This window comes from Cyprinus carpio, chromosome B6, assembly GCF_018340385.1.
Source record: "Cyprinus carpio isolate SPL01 chromosome B6, ASM1834038v1, whole genome shotgun sequence".
Taxonomy (NCBI): domain Eukaryota; kingdom Metazoa; phylum Chordata; class Actinopteri; order Cypriniformes; family Cyprinidae; genus Cyprinus; species Cyprinus carpio.
The window spans coordinates 25129300-25152914 of record NC_056602.1 but is presented as its reverse complement, the minus strand read 5'-3'; the positions used below and the strand labels follow the sequence as shown (position 1 = coordinate 25152914).

General features: G+C 34.1%; 1 protein-coding gene across 1 annotated transcript; it reads left to right on the top strand.

Annotated features, from left to right (window-relative positions):
• The first annotated feature begins 5338 nt into the window (after positions 1 to 5338).
• On the top strand, positions 5339 to 22357 carry LOC109087820 (protein phosphatase 1H-like). The gene is made up of 10 exons (XM_019102017.2): positions 5339 to 5889; positions 12037 to 12154; positions 17031 to 17357; positions 18119 to 18231; positions 18792 to 18876; positions 19025 to 19143; positions 19270 to 19333; positions 19653 to 19760; positions 19973 to 20124; positions 21066 to 22357. Exons 1-10 carry the CDS (start codon positions 5627 to 5629, stop codon positions 21211 to 21213), a joined length of 1497 nt encoding a protein of 498 aa, XP_018957562.2. The 5' UTR covers positions 5339 to 5626; the 3' UTR covers positions 21214 to 22357.
• The last annotated feature ends 1258 nt before the right edge of the window (positions 22358 to 23615 follow it).

Here is a 23615-nt window from a genome sequence, read left to right as displayed (position 1 = left end):
TATATAGATTATATATTATATATATATATTGCATTGCATTGCATTGCATTGAAATAATTTATTTATTATTGTAGTGCAATTATGAGAATTGGGGGATAGAGGAATATGAGGGAAGAATATGCTACTGTACGGTCATAATGTGATGTAATGTAATGTAATGTACTGTCATAATGTAAAACAAAAAACTTTATGGTCCTAATATAGTCTTCGTTTTACATATAGGCAAGGCAAGGCAAGTTTATTTATATAGCACATTTCATACACAATGGTAATTCAAAACACTTTACATAAAAGAAAAGAAAATAATTATTTAGAAAATAATCACAACAATACAACAAGGAATTATTAAACCTTTTAAATGATTTAAAAATGGATTTACAATGAACTTAAAACAGCTAAAAAAAATAAAAAAGGATTATATAGTGTAAGTATATAAGTATAAACGAGACATGTTCTTGACAGGAATCTTTTCATGATTCACCCAAATAGACTTCCAAAACTTCCAAAATTTGCAGCCCTTATGAACCACACTGATGTTTTATGTTATATGTGCTATATGAAATTAATGAGCAAAACCGATACAAAACTAGTAAACAGAAATGCAGTTTATCCAATATAAGCATCCTCAGCTGTGGTGGTGTAGCGCATAGAAGATGAAGAACATGAAGGAGCTGAATTGTGGAGTAATCTGTTCTCATTATCAGTGATGGATGCGTGTCTGTGGCACTGCGTTATATAACCTTTGCACTGAAGGTGCTTCATCTTCACTGGCCGTGTAATATTCCCAAAGAATTGATGGCAGTGCATCAAAACAAAATTGAAGCAGAGCTCCGCTATATCCAGGTTAGTGCAATGCATGACATGACTGTGAAATAACAGATGTGAATGTGTGCGATAACAACGTGCACTGGGGCATTTGCACAAATACTGAATTCAAATGGGTCACAAGGCACATGAGAACTAGTGACAAGTGACTCACCGATGACTAAAGAATCACCCTGCATTATGCTGTGGATAAGGACTGCTCACATTTGTTCTTATTTATTGGGAGCCAGCACTTGCGTATTTCATTAAGTCGTTTGCTTAAGGGTAAAACTCAAGCCTCTAAGATGAAATGTATGTTATATGCTTTCTGCGATACCTTTATTGTTTCAGAACCAAATATTCAATCACACTGCTTTGCTTTCTTAAAGTTTAAAGCACACTGAGTGTAGACTTCAACTGTTTGTTGAAGGCTGACTGGTGAATGCAGTATTTTTTGAATGCTATTGAATGTGTATTTGTAATCTTCAAAGTATATATATATAAAAAAAAACTGTATTTGTAGATAATGTAATAAAAGAGATACACTTCCATGACTAACACACTCATACACTTTAAATCATTATGTTTAATAATGTTTTGTCAAGTTTTTAAAAAGTACACCCATTTTGAAGTCAATCAAATTATGAAATAAGTTCTATTAAACAGGGTCAAAAAGTGATCTTAAATTTAACCAACTGCATTTAATATACATTTAATACATATTTTCATTTAATTGTAAATGGCATGCAATTAAGTGTCTGAAAACACATTTAGTTCTCAAACACTGTAGGTAAATTATTTTAAAGTATATTATTTCCATTGTTTTTTTTGTTGTTGTTGTTTTGTTTTTTTTTATTAAGAAGTGATTTAATTTTATTTAATTTGCTTGATGGAAAAATTTTTTTTTGTGTGTGCTCAGATGTGTGTTATTTAAATTTATGTATTTATTTGTATTTAACTTTTGTAGAAGCTGTATCCAACTTTTGTAGAAAATCTATTTTATGCAGTGCAATGCAATTACACAACTATTGGTTTTTCAGTTTTATTTATACATATCCCAAATCATGGAAACAGGGTTTTACATACAGTATTGCATACCTCATAGAAAATGAATTGAGTTTATTTTAATTTGACCTCGAGGTGGTCGTTCAACATTTTCTGAAGCAGCTCCTTTCACTAATTTAATGCATCATTCGCCCTTTTCTTAAAAAGTGCCTTTCAGAACAGGAAGTAAGCACAAAACCCATAGGCTTTTATTTTTTGAAGATTTTACACATCCTCACATCCAGACAGAAGTGTACTGTAATCTAACAGGGTACAGCTATATTCAATGAGTCTAAAATAAGAAAGCTTGAACTAACAAAGACATTTCTGCGAATACGATGAGTCCAGCTTGTCATGTGCTTATAAAAAAAAAACTGAAGACTAATGTAGAGAGAGAATGAGGAAGTAATGGTTTCAGGGGAAAGCAGCAGTGAATCAATAATTCAGTGCGAGCTCCTGTTATTGCCAACATAATGCAACAGGTTCACAGCACACAAGCACTGAGTCATATGTACACATTACTGTGTGCTCGTTTACACTATAATCAAAAGATTCTCATAATAAAAAAAGGTACCTGCAGCCGGTCAGTATGGTCGATCCAGGTCCTCACATTTTTATGTTTTCCAGTGGAAAAGAAACTAGAAATATTTTAGTTGGTAAAATGATATGTTTCATAATTCATGTTTTAAAAGAATGGAAAAGAATCGTATAATTATCAGTACAATAAGGTTTATATTCTAATCCTGTATTGGTGGTTTGGTTGTATGGGCAAGTAACTGCAATTTCATGTGAGAGCCAGAAGATGTCAGTCTTTAGCTTAGAATGAGAAAGTGTCATGGAACCCTTCAGTGATGCCTGAAGATTTGATCGTTTTCTTTTCTTTTCGTTTGCAATGTAAATGCTGTGCTGTGTTAAAAGTAAAGTTTAAAGAAAAAAGATAAGAAAAAAATAAAGGGAAAGTAATTTTTGTAGTTACATTCCAACTTATCCTCAGCATCTCTCATAAATAGATCAGCATATGTATACAAAATCATGCTGTGGTTTAAAAAATGCTTTTTGCAAAATAGTTATATGAACTCAAATACAGATCAGATATCAAAGAAGAAAGAAACAATCCTTTAGTGAAAATGTAACCAAAAAAGTTGTTGATTAATTAGAAACCTACAACCTACAAACCTATAGGCCTACAATGTTTATTACATATTATAAACTCTATGCATGACCTAGAATTAAGACCTAGATATCTTAGAAAGCACCAAACTATCAAACAACACCATAAAACACCATAAAAGTAGTTAAATACATTGCATGAGTAAGACTCTTAGTCTTTTGGAGTTTTGTAATAAAGTGCTTTGTGCGACAAACAAATTAAAAATGAATTAGTGATTCTCTGTCTATCTTTATTTGTTTATGTAAACTATTCCTTCTGTATCCACATTCATTTTGCATCCTATGCAGCATTTCCTTAACCAAAGCTAATATGATGAATGAAAACAGAGATATATGACTGTGAAGAGGTTTGAGCTGCTCTCAGCACAGTCAGCCTGAATTAAGATGCCTGCTAGGCAACTAAATGTAAATTACTTTTATGGGCAATCAATGCAAAGATAATACTGATGATAACACACAAAAATTATTGTTTTCAAGTAGCTGCTTCATTTTGTATATTAAGAGAACCTGAGAGAGAGAGTAAAAAAAAGGGCGGGGGGTGAATGGAATGAAAGCAACAAATGAATCGTACTAAATAACATACATTTAAATAACATTATTATTGTTATTTAAATATTTATTATTATTGTTATTATTATTGTTGTTATTATTATACTTTATACTATTTATTTGTCTATTGTGGTTTATGCAATAGCCCAGTTTAGCCTCTATCAAACTGAAATGAAAGAGAACCATTGTGGCAAACCCTGACAGGCTTTCATGATAAAAGTATCAGACAGAGCGGAGAGAATCCTTCAGAAGCAGCACATCAGGGTTCTGAGAGCATAGCGAGCAACTTTGATTAAAGAGTTAGTTCACCCAAAAATGAATATTAGACTGTGTTTTACTCACCCTCGAAGCATCTTAGGTGTATATGACTTTCTTCTTTCAGACGAATCCAGAACGGCTTCCACATATGACAGAAAAATATGGATATTTTTCTTACAAAAACGCATGGATTTACTACAGGAGGCCTTTATTTACCCCCCGGAGCGGTGTGAGGTACAGTACGTTTATTATGAATGCCCAGGCTTTATTTGACGACTTGTGGACTGTTCAACTGCAAACCCCGCTGACTGCAATGATAGAGCTTGGAATAGCCAAGACAATTTTTAATATAACTCCGACTGGATTTGTCTGAAAGAAGAAAGTCATATACACCTAGGATGCCTCAAGGGTGAGTTAAACACAAGTTAATTTTCACTTTTGGGTGAACTAACCCTTTAAGCATATTTCTCTTGTCTGTGACTGTGTTACTGAGAAAAAGCCATGGGGTTTCAAATATAGTTATTAGTGCATCATTTCTTTTCAAGGCACCTCGTGAGAAACTCTGCAGTCCCAGAGATTGTCAAAGACACCTTTGATTCTACAAAGATGCTTTAATGATGACCAATCATGTGTTAACGTGTTACATTTGCTATCCACATCCAAGGGAGTGTACCCTGTATTTTGTCTTAAAGGGACAGTACACTAAAAAACAAACCAACAAAAAAATGTCATCGATTACTCTGCTTTCATTAGGCATCATTATAGGCCTTTCATTTTTTATTAATTTTTTTTTTTTTTACATTTTCAATCAATCAGTCAGTCTGTCTGTAAGTCGGTCTGTCCATCCGACTGTTTGTCTATCTAAAATCTTTAATCCAGTCCCTTACAAAAGTACAACTTCCCTTTATACTTTTACAAAATTTAAAGCAGGAAACCAACGTTTTATAGTGTGTTACCGCAATAGAGGGTGTATCTGTATTCTATCTTAAAGGGGTAGTTCACAAAAAAAAAAAATAAATCACCCAGTAAACTGAAGCTTCCACTGTAATTTTTTCCAAAGTTATATATATATATATATTATATATATATATATAATATATATATATATATATATATATATATATATATATATATAAACTATATATATATATAACCTATATGTAATGTAAATATTAATAAAACATGTAAAACATTTTTGATATATATTACAAGAACAAAATATTTTTGCATATTTTTTTATTTTATTTTTATTTTTATTATTTTTTATGCAGTTTTATTTTATTAATGAACATTAATTTGTTTTATTAATGTTTTAATGAATAAATATGAAAATAATAATAATGTAAATATTAATAAAACATGTAAGACATTTGTTGGTATATTATCTAATAATATTTTGTTGTTGTTGTTGTTGTTGTTATTATAAAATTAATTGAAAAGACGAACATCCTTGTAAAATAGTCGCCCCCCTGAAAGTCATGATATAACTCAATGGTCGCTGTGTACATTCACTGGATGGTCAGCTGAGAGTGCTACAGTATACAGCACTCCCATCTTCCCTGCTATAGGCGGATATAAGCCTCTCAGGCGATGATACACACTCTGCAGGGAGAGGATTTTTCTCGATGAGGAAAACATTCTCTGTCAAATCGTCACATGGGGTCAATCGCTTCCTGCATCGCGACTGAACCACTGTAGCCTACGCGTTTGTGCGTTTTGTTTTTGCCGCTGGACTCGTATAGGGTAGAATCGTCAAGATTACCGTTCCTCGCGCGCCGCTAATGTCACATATTTTATTGCGATGATAAGCAAAGTTAAAAATGCCATGTCCTCGTTGGTGGGCGGAATTATCCCGCACGGCCACCACCACCACCATCAGCAGCAGCAGCACGGATCCGCGCAGAACGGCGGCACAGACGGGCTGCCGCTGCGCTTCCCCTACAGCAGACCCGAGTTTCTGGACCTGACACCTGAGCTGCTGCAGTACTCCACCGAGCACGCGTCCAGACCGGTCATCGCGCTCAAGAGAGACAGCAGGCTGCCCTGGCGAACAGGATACGCGGAGTGAGTCGTGCGTTTTTGTCTAAGACGCGCATAATAAATCGATTGCGGGTTAAAAACTATACGGCTGGAGTGACGTCATTGCCCAGGAAGGTTATATGTCACGCCTAACCAAGGGCAATGGCTCATCCTCATCCTCCGAGCGTTCTAGAGTCAGCTGGAATGTTGGAATGTTGGAATGTTTTCACCGGAATGCGTTATACCTGCACTGATGACGTAGCTTAGGCTACAGTTTGCTGAGCTAATCATTACATTTAAACACGAAAATGCTGCACATGTCAGGTTATAACCTACGCATAGCTTATATCAGTAGGATTTTGTAGCACTCATTGTGTACTACAGTACATTGCATTCCCACTGCCTGTGCAGATGAGAGAACACACTGTTAAAAACCTGCAGATGTCTGATTCCAGGCCTAAAAGTAAATCTTGAATGGGAATTTCTTTAGTCGTTGTGCATTACTCTGGTTATGCTCAGCTTCAGGGCTGTTGTCAGAGCAGAGGGAGACACCTGGGAGCATTTTCCCGGGTTTCAGTGATTCATTGGGGCACTAAGGCCCCATATGATATTACTGCATTCTGGTCGTGATAAGCGCACTTATTATGGTTGTAATTCAAAGCTAAATCGTAGGTTTTACATCTTTCCTAGTTGGGAAAATAAAATAATTCAAAATTAAGGTGGAAGCAAACTGGCAGGCTACTGGTCAAAAATAAGTAACGGTGAATGTTAACTGTACCATATGCTTATATTATAAATGTATAAAGCATTTATGCATTTACTAAATTATCAACTTATAAGATTTTCTAGTTATTTTATTTAAAAATGATTTTTAATAATTTTTATTATTTATAATTGTTGATTTTTAAAACATAAATACAACATTTAAATATTAATTATTAAAGATGAAAAATAAAAAATGTATTTAAGACATGTCACGCGTTGATATACTGTATAGTGAATATCATTAATGGGTGATAAAGAAACTTTTTCTAAAACATTTTTTGCTAAATTAGAACTGCATTATCAGTGGATACATTATTAAAAACGGCAGTGTATTTTATTTTGTGATTTTTCTTTTTTGTGTGTGTGTGTTATTTAAGCCATAGAAAGGTATTGAGTCAGAAAAGTCATGGTCAAAAGACATGGGAACCCTGACTTTCATCAGGCGTGGTCTGTTGAGTGAAGATCAAGGCCATACTTGCAAACGGTGGCCAAGATTAAAGCCAGGATGATGATGCAGTCTTTGAGTCATGCCAGTAATGAATATAATGTTGGGTTGTTTGGAAAAATTTTAATATTTATGTAACATAGACCTTCTCTGAGCCCAGTGTGTGGAGGAGCTATCTGAAGGAAGAGAGACTGAGAGAGAGCAGGCCCTTATACTGAAATAAGCCCTGTTAGCCTCTGGTTATTTAATCTATTATTAACTACAGTACAAGAGGAGGACTTTGTTTGAGGCCTTGTGATGACAGCATTTGAAATTGAGTGCATTCTCTCAAGTGTCGAAACAAACAGACTTTGTAGCTGGTTGCTTTAGCATGTGCTCACACACGCTATAGAAAAAAGTAAATACAAAAGGTTTTAGCAGACATTGATAGTGATCATTTTAAACTGCAAGTTTAAGTCCACATGAAACAGTCATCAAAATCATTTTAGTTCTAATGTGATGTATTTCAGAATAAAATATGCAACTAGAAAAACAAAAGATTGTATACTTAGCCATTTTCCATGCAATTCCAATGAATTGAGAACTGAAGCTGTAAAGAAGATGCAATAGCACCATAAAAGTATCATGGAAGTGTTCTATATATCTTCTGTGATATGTTTTGAAGACAGACTAAATGCACCAAAATACAATCTTCATAGACCTTAATCAGGTTAGACGCCTTATCGAATTTAACATGGATGAAAACGAGGCTATGAGGCCATTTTTACAATGGCACCAATTATATAAAGGTCCTCGATCATGTCATTTTAACTGAAAGCTTTTTCTGAAAGACGTGAACAAACTTCATTATGTTGTTAAAAAACAGATTACCACTGAATACACTGGACTTCTGTTACTCACAGCCTCGTTTTCATTCCTGTCAGAAATGAAATATGGCTCTATCCTGACTAAAGTCTATAGATAATCTTATCCTGAGATGAGCTGTTAACCAGATCATTGAATCAGTGGGTTGGGAGTCAGATCAGTTAGATTCAAAAATGAATAATTCAAAATGAATCAGCTGCTTCTTTGGATTCAAAATAGTCTAAATAAAGTTTCCAGCAAATAGTGGTTTAAATATCTGTTTCTCACACATGCTATTGTAAGACTTCATAAGACTACAGCACAAAATAATATTTTATAATACCTTTATAGTGCTTTTGCACTCTTTTTGAAGTTTCATTGTAATTGCAGCCAGCGCAATTCTTCAGAATTTTTCCTTTTCTGTTCCCGAAATTAATTAAATTCCTAAAGGTTTGTAACAACATGAGAGGGAAAAGTCTCTTTTAAATTCTGACAGACTCTTAAGACTTTAGATTAATGGCAGCAGTGTAGACTCCTCAGATTGCCCAACTCCTGTCTGTCTGTCTCTCTCTCTCTCTCTCTCTCTCTCACACACACACACACACACACACACACACACACTTATTATCTATAAGATATTGCTGAGTCATCCACAGTGGATCAAGGAGATTGGCTTTCTATGAACATGGTGTTGCCAAGCTGGCAAAGTTAAACAGATTCATGCTGCAGCAAGCACCCACGCCACAGTACATGAGTTCCTGTCAATTGCAAGTAAATTATAATGTTTGGTTTTCTGTAGGGATGGGTTGATACTAGTCATTTAGTCATCCAACTAGTCAATTAGTGAGTTAGACTTTTTTATCTAGATTTTTTCCCTTTCATATTTCAGTTTTGATATCTGAAGCGACGGTGCTTTAATTAGCATTTTACACTGCTCTTCGTTTCATTTGTATGGTAAAACCTAGTCAGTTTTGAAAACATGCACTTTTGCATTGAAGAATCAATTCCAAAATCAATTCAGTTTGACCTGAACAGTTTACGTGACACATTTCTGTGGCTATTGAAGGTCAGTGCAAACAATATTAATTATCCAAATAGTGGGATATACTTTCGTTTCTCTGCCTATTAGATTTCTTAATCTACTTGACAACTAAGTCAGCAGGCACAAGTCAAGATACACAGTGCCATAAAAAGGATTTCATTTATTCTCTATTCTTAAACACAGTGGGTGGAGGTGAAGAATTGCTCATCAGGTTTTTCGAGTTATATTGAAGCTGTATCCCTCTCCTGAGCTCACAGCTATGTGAAGATAAAACTATACACAATTATATAATGCGCATACTTTAAAAAGACACAGAAAGTGATCATTGGGTTTGATTAAGAAAACTCTACAGTCGTTTTTATCGCATTAAGAAGGATATTTGTTGAGCACACATTTCCTGTGTGACAAAGATTATGCTAACTCAGTTTATGTAACTGATAAAATGGACATTTGAATGTCGTTAAATAAAGACGTTATGTTCATATAGTCTAGCCTGAAGATGCACTGCATTATTGAAACTCTTCTGAGAGTGTCAGATCAATGATGTGAAACATGATATTGTTCTCATTTGGTTTTTTACACACAAAACCAGCTTCAGTTTTTTTTAAATGCCATGTAATGAATCACTCAGTAAAATCATAATATGGTCACTAGCAATCTACCAAAATATGATTTTCCTAGATGGTTTCTAGGAAATATTTAGTTTTTTCATAATATATGTCTAATTTAGAATTGCCGTCAATGAGATAATTTTTCCCCCAGCAGGATAACTGGTTCATGCTATGATATTGATATTGTTCTCATTTGGAATTTGCTATTTAGTGCACAACATTCTGGGTTCAGTTTTTAAAATGCCATGTAATCAATCACTCAGTAAAATCATAATATATTCACTAGCGAAAAAAAATAAAAATCTACCAAAATTTGCAAAATATACAACTAATTTTGAAATGTCGTCAGTGGAGAGAAATAATTTTTCCTGTAGTTCTACCATTCCACCAGCAGGCCCATGCTAACCAACCAAACCATTTTTGTTTTGTTTTGTTTTTGATTGTGATGGGTTCACAAATCAAGTTGCACTAAATGTGAGCTGCACAAACTGTTAACATCATGCTGACATGTTCCTAAAAATGAACTTCAGCCCCTTTCTAATGTTAGAAATGGGGATCCTTCAGAAGACTTAGCACGAGGAATACTGACTGCTCTTCTGAAGAAAGAAAACCATTGTCAGTTTACCAAAGTCACCCGAGACTGAAATGATAGTTGTGACTTTTTTTGACTGGTGTAAGAGCCTTGCGAATAAACGGTTCAGTTTGTGGCTTTAGCTCATTGCTCTACTCTGTATTTTCCACAGACAGTGACTTTAGTTCTGCTTCCTTTACAGTACACATACGGTTGGCTTCTCTTGAAAATCACAATTTTCCATTTTAAGTGGTACTTTCATTTAAAGAAATTGCACTGTTTTGAAACCTTATGTGGCAGAAGTGAAGTAACTTCACAAGGAGGAACTTGCTGCTAGGAGACGCTTCCTGTTTTGAAAGGAGCTTATAGTGGCACTTTATCAGCTGAATCTGAATGTAAAACCATGTGTAGCATTATTCAGTTTACATTTATTTGTATTGTACTTTTCACGATACATAGTGTTTCTACGCAGCTTTACAGAAAATCAATATTGATACATTATAATAATAACAGTAATATACTTATTGTAGCTATATTGTTTAAAAATCATTAGCATTTTTAATTTAGAAGATGTGTCAACTTGTTTGATACAAGTACTGTTGTATACCTAAGACTGGCCTGCTTTCTGGTAATGCTTTTGATGATTTTCTATTGTCAGAGCTTACATTTGTAGAAGAAATATTGAGTAATAGTAACAAGCTTTTGAAGAAAAGACCTCTAACATTTCTAAATATCTTGTCAAGTCTGCTGGGTCATGACTGTGGCCTGAAGCGTCTTACTGCTCTCAGCAGATTAGGAAGAGAATGGCTTTTTATAATCCAGATTTGGGAAATAAATTTGGGAAATGGCTTTAAACTTCTCCTCATGTTAGACTGCCGTCATACTAGAAGTGATATTTAGCTGCATAATAGGTGTTCTCAGATCTGAAAGTTATATTTTTTTTATTATTTTGTTTAATTAGTTGCACCTACAAATAGGGACAAGTGCTTATTGTTCAGTTATTTACGATAAATATTTCTGCTTTGGATGAAAAAAAGCTGTAAAAAAGTTATATATATATATATTACAAATAGTTATACAAATTAGATAGATCCTGAAATATTATAAACTACTAAATCCCTATGACAATGGAATGTTAACTGTTTATTTTTGACGCATGGTTGTGTCAAACAGCGAAGGTCATTGTGTCGCTCACTGCATCATACGTTAACTGTTCTCTATGTAAATAAAACATAATCTTTTTTCATGCAGCTGATGAGGCAAACTTTACATGTTTTTCTCATCATTACAGAACAAACACCCTTTATACTACAATTTATGAGACTATACTGTGTAGAATTGCAGTGTAGCACTGATCATGAACCCTCTGACATCTTCTGTTCTTTTATACTCTTGTATAAAATCCATTAATCTCTCACTTTATGCCCTCATATATGGATCAGGTTTGCTAGCTTTGCCTGGTGGGTCAGATTACTGTGTCATTCTGGGATACTCTTTTCCCTCTCTTCTGTGGTAAATGAAATCCTTACATTTGAAAACTCCATACGGTAGCATTATTTAGACTGTTTAAAGATAACACTTTCCAAATTAGTATAATGAAAAATTATATATTTAAATAAATGCAGTTCTTTTGAACTTTCTATTCATCATAAAAAAAAAATTCCTGAAAAAATTAAAATGGTTTCGAAAAAAAAAATGAAGCAGCACAACCGATAATAATAAGAAATGTTTCTTGAGCAGCATATTAGACTGATTTCTAAAGGATCGTGTGACACTGAAGACTGGAGTAATGATGCTGAAAATTCAGCTTTATATCTTAGGAATAAATTACATTTTAAAATATACTCAAATAGAAAGTAGTTACTTTAAGTTGAAATAATATTTTAAATTACATTTTTAAATTTAATTTTTTCAGGGTGATAAATGCTGGGAAGAGCATGCTGAATGAAGACCAGGCTGCCTGTGAGCTGCTGTATATCAGGAAGATGAGTAGTAAGCAGCAGCGCTGCTCCATGTTACAGGAGGACAGTGGGGTAAGTAAGTCTTAGACACTACATCCTAAAAAGACCAATGCAGGATGAAGAATGTTGTTTGCATGAAAATATTGCTAACGCCAAACTCTATTGAAATCAATGGTAATGCGAGTCTTCACTGCGCTTCAATTATTGGTATCAATATTTATGAATCCACTGAAACATCTATAAAAAAGATCCATAATCTACTTTTTAATGGAACTGTTGTGGATCAATTGAACTGGGAAAAACTGGTCTCGGGTAAGATTATGAAAGATTTAGCTTGCTGACAGAGCACTGAACTGACTGATCCTGGAGATCCCATTAAGCTCAGGCATCTGTTGCTGAAACCTAATCTAACTGTAAAGAAAATCCAGATATACAGTACTTGGAAGGCCTGACTTTTGAAACATTACAGAACAATAAAGTTCTTGAAATTTACCAAAGTTCAATTCTGAACCGAACCCCTTGGTAATCATTATGAAAGGTAAAATAGCTTTCAACAAGCATTCTGACAATTCAGACTTTTATTCTCGCAATTGCTAGTTTACATCTCACAATTCCGACGTTTTATTCTCATAGTTGAGTGATATAAACTCATAATTGTGAGTTATAAAGTCAGAATTGCATGTTATAAACTAGCATTTATAAGAAAATAGTCCCTTTTTACTTAAGAGTTAGACGTTATAACTCATAAACAGTTCTGAGAAAAGCAATCAGAATTGTGAGATATAAACTCACAATTGCAAGAAAAATGGTAGAATTGCAAGTTTATATCTCGCAATTCTGACTTTAGAAAGTTTATATTTACATCATGCATTTCTGAGAAAAAATGTCAGAATTGTGAGATAAAAATTCACTGTTACCTTGTTTTATGTTTTAGTCAGTGGCAGAAACAGGCTTCCATAGAAATGCACCAATCCACCAGTAAACATCAGCTAACTCAGTTGCATAAGTGGAGTTTGTGCCCTAATAGGTTATAAAATGTATAGTTCTGGTTCTAGTTGCTGATTGGTCAGTACCCTGCTCATAGCTATCATGGGAAACTCAATTATTCAAAACTACAACAAAATATAGAACAGCATCTTGTGCTTCATTGCATATTTGTTGATCTAGAAAGATATAAATGAAGCTGAAGTTTGCAATACCAGACACACTGACATTCAGAAGGACTTTGTGTCTCAGCAAGCATGTTGAAGTGAAACTTCTTTTTTTTCCTTGTGAGAGTTTTGATCATGTGATGTGGTATAGGCAGTGTTTTCACCAGTCCTGGACTTATATTCTTCAAAGTGTGTTTGTGTTTGTATGTGGGCATAAAACTGATCTCTCTGATCCTCAGCTTCAGTCTGACACTTACGACCGTCTTACCCCATAATAACATATAATCCAGTGCAAAAGTGGAAAACGTCCTTGCAGTGACAATTGAAAAAGGAGGATTGTGGCGTCTGTTCAGAGGCTTTGGTATTGTGCAATCTGACAAAATCCTCCCTGTTACATTTCTTTCTCTTAAAAGGGTCTTATTATGCACTTACTCTTTTTTTAAACTTTAATGTTGCTGTTTGAGAATAAAAAAGATCTGCAATGTTACAAAGCTCAGAGTCCATTCTAAGAGATATTCTCTTAAACAGTAAACGAAAATGATGGCATTTGGAGCCAGAGTCTGCTCAGTGGTGATTCATTTGGAGCCTGACTCTGCGCATTAGTGATCGTGAGGTGGAGCCGCGGTATCAAAGTCCCGCCCACACTCCTGCAGACCCAATCGCAAGCTCATAATCATGACACCACACCCCATTTTTACACCATTAAATAACTAACTAAAAGCAAACTGGATAGAAAAATGAACACTTTAACTTATTTTTTAGCATGGCAAGAACCACCAAAAATGACCGAAACCATCTTTGGGAAAAATGTAATTGAAGTGTAATTTGATGATTTAGTTTGGCTCACGTCCCATTCGTTTACATGGAGAGGGCAGTTTATGATCTATACTGCAGTCAGCAACCAGATGGCGATCAAGATGTTTTGGTTTTACTTTGCAGGTCATGAGCATCATATTTGGGTGTAAAAAGCCCCACACGTGACATGCAGGAAAAAAGTAAATTATATGCATGAATTATTTACTAATTCATTCCCTTGGTTTACTAATACGTTCCCTCAGCTTACTAAATCATGCACACGATTTAATATTTCATTCCCTCAGTAAATAATTTGCTCAAAATAATTTGTTGGAATCGCTTAATTGCATGGAATCATTTTAAGTGAGAGGTGAGACAAGAAGTAGAAACGAATTATTATTTTGTGCACACAATTTATTTTAAAATGAAGGAACGAATTATATAGAGCACATGGTTTACTTAAATATATATATATATATATATATATATATATATAGTGTGCAGGAATTACTTTTTTCCCTCTGCATGTCATGTGTGGCTCCCAAGCAGCAAGCCAACAAGGAAAGTGATTAAAACTGCAATTCATCGACTGGCCGCTAGAGGCTGGCTCCAAAAGGGAGTCAGTCCCATAGACTCCCCATGTTAAAATGGCCAACTTTACAGCAATAATAACATGTTTACAGCCTGGAACTAAAAAATTATTTTGGTCTATATAGCTAATTTTGGCCTTCATGACAATTGTGAGGGGGGTGAACTCATCCGTTTAAATTATATTAAGCCTTAAAGTTCAGCATAATTAAGGGCGTGGCCACTTGAGTGACAGGTGGATTGCTGCTACTGTCACTGTAATCGAACTATGTGGGCGTGGCTTCGGTAACCAGCTCCCGCCTTTTTGCCCATTTTCGATGATCTGGGAGTGTCACACAGTGACGCGCTGCCAAGATAGCGTCGGCTGCCTCCGCCTACTTTGAGCTTTAAAAAACGCTCTTCAGAAAACTACGGGTGACGTCACGGACACTATGTCCATGTTTTTATACAGTCTATGGTGGACATTGGTGCAACATTTACAGAACTCACTCTATGCGGTTAGCCAATCACAACGCACTGGGCCAGCTAACCTCTCAGAACAAATTTCATATTTCAGAGGGAGTGGCTTCATCGTAACAAGAAGTAATTGGTGTGTTTGAGACAGACTGGATGCTGCAATAATGTAAAACATGAAAATTAATGTGTTTATGGAACAGCTGAGCATTAAAACCTGTTATAATACACCCCAAAAAACTAAATCAAGTAATAGGACCACTTTGACCTTTCTCACTTGTGTTCAAGTATCTAATATACTAGTAAAATTGCACAGGATGACTTAAAAATGAGGCAATGGTTGATCTGTATTTGGTTTTGTTGACAGTAAAAGGTATAGAACTAGATTTTGGGTGTTGCTAATGTGTTCTGATCATGATGCTGTATGGTAGCCAGGAACTTTTATTATCATGTTGTGTTATGGTTGCGAAGACATTTGCTCTCTATTTGATCTCATTAATGCGTACGAGAAACAGTTCAGTTCATTGACGAGATCTCATTTGCAGAATCACAGGTAGTTTCCGACAATCTGATATGGACTGGTAATCTCCAGCAGTGTTTACTCACGTGAGGTTGTTAACCAGGACACTGACCTCTCTCCTCTCTTCCCTTCGCTTCTGCTTGTATCACGTGATGTTGCCCTCCCCCACTTAATACCCCTCTCAACTCCTCTAAATCAATTACATCATCCTGTCATCTGCTGCGCTGCCTGTCTGCAAGAGTCTATATACAGACAAACAGGCCGATAAAAGGATAGCAAGGCCATATATTCACTTGACTCGGACCTCTTGCTCTTTAGAATCAGAGATCCAGCCACAAACATTTGCTGCTGCCACAGGCCTTCCCAGCTGGCTGTTGATCTTACATGACTGAGTGAGTGTAAGCTCTCTGAGTTAATCTCGTCAACAGGTAATGACAGGAAATTGAGACTGGAGAGTATTTCTAGAAAAGCTATGGAATGGGTCCAGATGCCCCCATGTGGTTTTGAAAAGGGTTTACATGCTATTGTGCCATCTTGCTTTGCTTTTTTATACTGATTGGTCTATTGAAAAAAAAAAAAAAAAAATATATATATATATATATATATATATATATATATATATATATATATATATATATATATATATATTTATATTTATATTATATGGTATAATATATATTATTTTTTTTTTTTTTTTTTTTTTTTTTTGCTATGGCAAACATTTTCTAAATGCTACTAGCTACTACTAGCTTTGCTATGGCAAATATATATATATTATATATATATATATATATATATATATATATAATTATGTATATTATATTATATAATATTTATAATATATAAAGTATATTTTTATGTATTATATATTATATTTTATATATTTATATAAATAATTACTAATAATAATCAATTATATACACAAACAATCAAATAAATAACTAAATAAATTCATTCATCATTATAGATAAATTGTTCAAATAACCAAATATTTAATATGTACCCATTTGCATAAGTTTGGGATAGGCTACCTGACTTATTCTGAATAAACTAATTTTATGTTGTTGTTTTTTTTTATTAACTTACATTTACTTATATTATAATTTATATAATTTAATTCATTTTTATATATATTATATTTTTATATAGTTTATATAAATTGTTACAAACTAATAAATAAATAATCGATCAATCAATGAATTAATCAATCAGGTAGGCCAGTCCCAAACTTATCCAATTGGGTGTATTATATTAAATTATATATACAATTTTTTTTTAATTGTTGTTGTTATATTTGCTATATTATTAAATGTTTAATATAATACTCAATCGCATTAGACAAGTTTCCTATTTATTTGAACAATGACATAGTGTGCAATTCTGTTTCATGCCACTAATGGTAAAGAAATGACACACCTTGTCATTTTTCTCATCCCTTTAGGACACCACAGGCATTCCCATGCACTTTTGGGGAGTGTTTGATGGACACGCCGGCTCTGGTGCTGCCCTCATGGCATCCAAACTTCTCCACCGTATCATCCGTGATCGGCTTTGTGATGTGACTCATCTTCTTGAAAATCAAAACAACCCTCCGCCTATCTGTCTGGCTAAGAATGGGAGCCCCTTTCAGGCTGAGGCGAAGAAAGGGGCCTGCCTAGATGGAGAGGAGCAGGATGTGCTCCTGGATGAGCCGCGGTTCCACATGGAGAAAGACATCAGTGTGGAGAGCCTGGTGATGGGGATCATAGAGACCGCCTTCAGACAGATGGTGAGAACTGCGAAAGATAAGATAAGCCTGTGGATGTTTCTAATGGAGGACTAGGTGTACCAAACTTAAAATTAAATAACGAAATTATTAATTTATTCAAAAATACAATTGTAAATAAATAAATTAATCATTTTTTTAAATTAACATTTGAAACAATTATTTAATTCATGTTTAAATTATATTAAATGTAACAAATAATACATTTATATATAACTGTGCAACATTTATTATGCATTTAGTGTCATTAAAATAATAAAATAAATGATCAATCTATTTAAAAAAATGCTTATGAAAAAAAATAATCATTGTTTAAATTAACAAATATTTAAAACAATTTGTTGAATTATTTATTAGTAAAAAATAAAAATATTTAATTTATTGAATTCATGAAGTCATGTTGTTAGATGCAGCAAATATTAAATTGGTATTTAATTTTAAATGCAACATTTAAAGTGCATAATTCTAAAGCATTTGCCAGCTGTGTTTCTTTACCTCTTCACCAGTTGAGTTAAAAAGATGCTATTGGACAGTTCACACAGTTCACAGCAAATGAACATTTGATTTAGACATTTTAAACATGAATTCATGTTAAATAGGTATTTTGGACCTAACATCTGTATACAGTATTACTGGCACAGATGTTAAAACATCAAGACTGGGCATTATACATAGAATTCATATTGTGATTTTGCTGAATGTTGTGCAGATGTGAGCAAACAGAAGAGAAAACTGAGTGTGTGTCTGTGTGTCCCACTCTATAGGACGACCTGATAGAGAAGGAGAAGGAATCTTACAGCATCTCTGGCGGCTGTTGTGCCTTGATTGCAATTCACTTGTTGGGGAAACTCTATGTAGCAAATGCTGGAGACAGCAGGTAGGAGGACTTAAAAGATACAGCTATTAAATGTGCATGTTACATTAGCAATCTAAAAAGGTCTTTATATTTTAGTAAAAATCTAAGGATACTAAATAAATGAGGTTGAATGTCGACCATAATCTTACCAAGATGCAAATTCTAAAGTGTGAACTTGTATATCATGAGAGTTTATTGAGTGTGAGGTATTTTTGTTACAAAAGGACATTGTATTATATTAGCCTCAGTAAACACTGAAATGTCTGTCTAATGAAATATGGAGGAAATTGTTGTTGCCTGAAATGAAAAGATGACATAAATATGTCTCTAAGGAGACTTCTGCTTTCTATTGTATTCCATGTTGATTTTCCAAAGATGTTGGCCATATGACTCAATTACTGTGACAGTTACCCATAATGATAATCTTGGGGATTTTAGCAATAAATGAGAAAATAACTGCAATAGGTACTTTATGGAACTTAAAATAGCATATAGAACTTGCTATTGACTGTATCATACAACCTTTTTTAAAAAAGCTACTTAGAAACACTTGTAAAATTCCCAGTGTAATTTTCCCACAGAGCCATAATTGTCCGAAACAATGAGGTCATCCCAATGTCCTATGAATTCACACCAGAAAGTGAAAGACAGCGGCTACAGTACCTGGTGAGTCATCTGGTGTTATTGTCCTAATATAATTCCCATTCCTTTTCTAGCTTCATTCTAAACCCTGTTCACTCATTTACTGTGCTCCATTTCTATTAGATCTTCCATTCTGTAACCCTTCCATTGCGTTTGTGCTGTTTTTGTCTAGGGCTTCCTCAAACCGGAGCTGCTTGGGAATGAGTTTACACATATTGAATTCCCCAGACGTATCCAACACAGTGAACTCGGCAAGAAGATGCTTTTTAGAGACCACACAATGACTGGCTGGTAATTCTAAAGCAGGCTTAATTTTATAACATACAGTAAATTGTTATTTTATTTAAATATATATAAAAGTTGTATAAAAGTCTTTGGTTTTATTGCATTCATTATCATTACCTGTTATTATTTCAGGGCATATAAGACAATTGTAGAAGATGATCTCAAGTTCCCACTGATTTATGGGGAGGGGAAAAAGGTAAGCGAATCATTCTGCTTCGTTTTAACTTCAAAAGGTCCAGGTGCTGTACATGGATTTTATTTAAAGCTGCATAGCGGTAACATTTGTTACTGACCTAACATATAATCTAATGAAGCTTTTTTCCGCAGTTTTCACAGGAATTTATTGCAAAGCAGGATTAGTGAGGTGTTGCAAATGGGAATTGCTAAAATGTACTACCAGCTGTAGGCCAGAATAATGTCTCGTTTGATAAAGTTTGCATGAATATAAAATAACTTTTTGCACTAATGGCATATGAATCTCCAGCTGTGAGTGTGTGTGTTTTTTGTGCTCTTAGGCTCGAGTCATGGCTACTATTGGAGTAACGCGTGGTTTAGGGGATCACGACTTGAAAGTGTACAACTCCAACATTTATATCAAACCTTTCCTATCCTGCTGCCCAGAAGTGAGTATATTATTGGATATTTATATGCAAGGCCATTTATTTACTCATTCAAAAGTCATTTAGCTACTAGTTATTAAGTCACTTCTTGATTGAAATGGACAGTTCATCCAAGATGTTTTATTAGATGATATTTTAAACCTGTTTTTGTGTAAATTAAAAGTATATGGCATTTGAAGCATAACAGCATTAAAATAATATAATCTCATGCCCAGGTCAAGGTGTACAACATCTCTGAGCACAAACATGGGTCTGATGATGTCCTGATCATGGGTAGTGATGGACTATGGGACGTTACAGCTGACAGAGATGTTGCCGATGCAGTATCGACTTTCTTGTCTGGTCGTGAGCCCAATGATCCCTTGAGGTAAGTGCTAGATTTTTCCATCATAACTGACCTGATCACATAATGGACAGCACACATTTTCCCCACACATTCATGGAAATTTTTCTAAATGCAAATAATAAAATGCAACAACATTAACTACCGTTCAAAAGTTTGAATTCGGTAGATTTTTTTTTGTCTTTAAAGTCTCTTATTCTTACCAGTGCAGCTTTTATTTGATCAAAAATATAGCAATTTGTGAAATGTTATTGCAGTTTAAAATAATATTTAAAATCTCGTTATATTTTAATATTTAAGATTTTAAAAAGTAGTTTTAAGTTATGGCAAAGCTGAATTTTCATCAGGTTCACACAATAGTTTAGAAATCATTCTAATATGCTGATTTGTGCTCAATTATTATCAATGCTGTAGTGCTGCTTAATATTTTTGTGGAAACCATAAAAAAAATTTCCCCAAAATTTGATGATGAATAAATTTTAATTTATTTCTTCTTCATTGTTTTATATATATTATTTCTAATATATATTTATCTTTATGTAATGTTAAATTTTATTATATACAATATAATTTATATACTACAAAAAATGGTTAAATATAATAAGATACAATATAATTAAAATATAAAACCTTATATACATACATATAGTTTTATTTATTTGAAATAGGAATCTTATAAATGTCTTTTCTGTCACTTCTGATCAATGCATCCTGGCTGAATAAAAGTATTAATTTCTTAAAAAAAAAAAAAAAAAAAAAACTTTTGAATGCTGGTTTATATAATTATGCATAGTTAGAATAGCTAAATAAACAAGTTGATAATTGGCTGAATCGAGTGTGTTGTAGTAGTTAGACCAGTAGATGTCAGTGTTCAGTTTGTCATCACCAAGGCCCTCAATTGTTATTTTGCATTTACTTTAATGTTCAAATGCTGATGCCGTGTTTGTCATTTCATGTTTTTAAAGGTACACTTTAGCAGCACAAGACCTCCTGATGCGCTCACGTGGAGTCCTGAAGGAGCGAGGCTGGCGGCTGCCCAATGAGAGACTTGGCTCCGGTGATGACATCACCGTGTTTGTCATTCCATTGGCTGGAGCAGAGTTAGAAACATGACCAGGTTGGTCCGCCTTCACTGGACAAGCACACCAGGACACGTCCCTGGCTCCATCCCAGAGAAAGGGCTAGGAAAACCAAGAAATCCATTTTGAATCCGTCAGATGGCTCGGATACGAGAGATGTTACATGCAACTTCCCCTTGTCCCCTTCTTCTCCTCCGAGTCATACCATGAATATCGTCAAGCCCATGTCAGATGTGAGGTGACATCATCAAGTGCCATTCCTCTCGCTCTCTATATCCTTTCTGATTTGTGGAACGCACCTCTGCAAGTCAGTACGGGACGCTAGGGCTTGTAACCCTTGAGTATTTTTTAACATCGGTGGGCCGTTTGAATCTCAATCTCAGTGTGGCAAAAGGAATGAGCCAATACTGCTAAAAAATCAAAGCCCTGATGGCAAGAGAAATAAAAACCGAAGCACTTTATATGTAGCAGAATCCATTTGAGCTGTAATTTAAACTGCTGATTATATTTCTCTAACTGTTCTCTGAGAGTGCATCTTTCGACTGAGTTGAAGGTTTTCTATAGCAAGATGCAATCAACAACAAAAAACGATGGGCATTTCCTGTGAATGCAGAGTTTTTTTGTTCATTTCAGCTATTTCGGGTTCAAACAGGCATCATTTTACATGGAGGCAATGCAAATGGCTAGATTCTGGAACTAGTATTAAATATAGTTCTGTAGAACTAGGCTCATTTTCCCTAGATCTTCAAAAAGCCATGTACAAATAACCCAGAACATCTAGTACAGCGTAAGTCATTGACGTGCACCGGGCTTTCCATTCACAGCCGAGCTGAATGCTTGAACTGCTGTAGATTTGAGCATCGTAGCTGAATGGCCTGTTTATTTTGCTGTAGATAAAACCTAATTTGGTCTAAAACCATGCTAGTAAAGAATCTCAAATCCAACAATCATTTAGATCCAGACCTGAAACTGAGAAAACTGGAATTAGTTTAATCAGTCATCGGTCTTTTTGTACACCTTGAATGTTCCTAATTTCCTTTACTTGATGTCAGTGTTGTGTCTGTGAAGTATATAGTAAATATTAATTGATTTCTGCCTTTTGAATGATGGTTCATTGTCAAAGGATTAATCTTTGCAAATTATGTGACTAATTCTAAATAAATCTATCCTTTTTATAATGGCTATGTTGTTATTTTTTGTGCTACATTAATTTGCTCTATTGTGCATGAGAAATGAGTGTTACTGGTGCACAGTAGCTTGCATTTAGAAGCAATTAATAGATACTTATAAAGACTATAATAAGGATTATGATATATGCTGTTCAATATAGTAATCCATCATATAAAAAACATAAAAACAGCCACTACGTGCACACTCTCAGAGAGAAAAATAAATAAATAAATACAACCAGCTGTCACAAGGGTGGTTACCTTTCAAATGGTACTTATATGTACTATTAGTACTATTATGTATACGTTAGATACTAATGTGTACCAGTAAGGTACCAATATGCACCATTTAGGAGTAAATAGGATGAACAGTACAAAAATACAAGTTAATAACAGATATTAAATCACTGAGACCTACTGAAGGCTAATAAAGCATAGTTTACACAGTGAAAAAGGGTACAATTGTGAAATATTATTAATATTATTTCAAAATTTAATTTATTTCTGTGATGGCAAAGCTGAATTGAAACAGAAGTATTTTGTAACATGTAAGTCTTTTCAATAAAACACCATACGTAACATACTCAAAATTAAAGAAATAAAGTTCTTTCAAAAACAATATTAAATACATAGGCCTACATTTAAAACACGTAACAACTTCCCTTTGCTTTTAAGAAAAATATTCATAAAAAAAAAACATTTTATCCTACTTGTATAGACCTTGTCAGCTTGATTTTATTACAAAAAGTGCTGATATGTGTAAGTAGCACGGGTATATTTGTAGCAATAGCCAAAAATACATTGTATTGGGTCAAAATTATAAATTTTTCTTTTATGACATATCATTATGATATTAAGTAAACATAATGCTCCATGGAGATATTTTGAAAATGTCCTACCGTGAACATATCAAAACTAATTTTTGATTAGTAATATGCAGACCAGTTTAACTCTATGGACAGGGGATTTTGCTATCAGACAATATTACTGAAGTATTGCAAGCCTGAATTCTAGTGTAATTTGGTTTAAAAATTGTGTATATCAACTAGTAAGATGACTTGCTAAGCTGGTCATAAAAAAGGTAATTGTGACTTTTTATATCACAATTCTGACTTCTCATAATTATGAGCAAAAAAAGACAGATTTGTGAGATAAAAGGTGCAATTACCTTTTTCACTATTTTATTATAAAACAAGCTTCCACGGGTTTTATTGTGCATGTAAAGTGAAATGTAATCATAATCACTTGATAATCAATAATGAACACC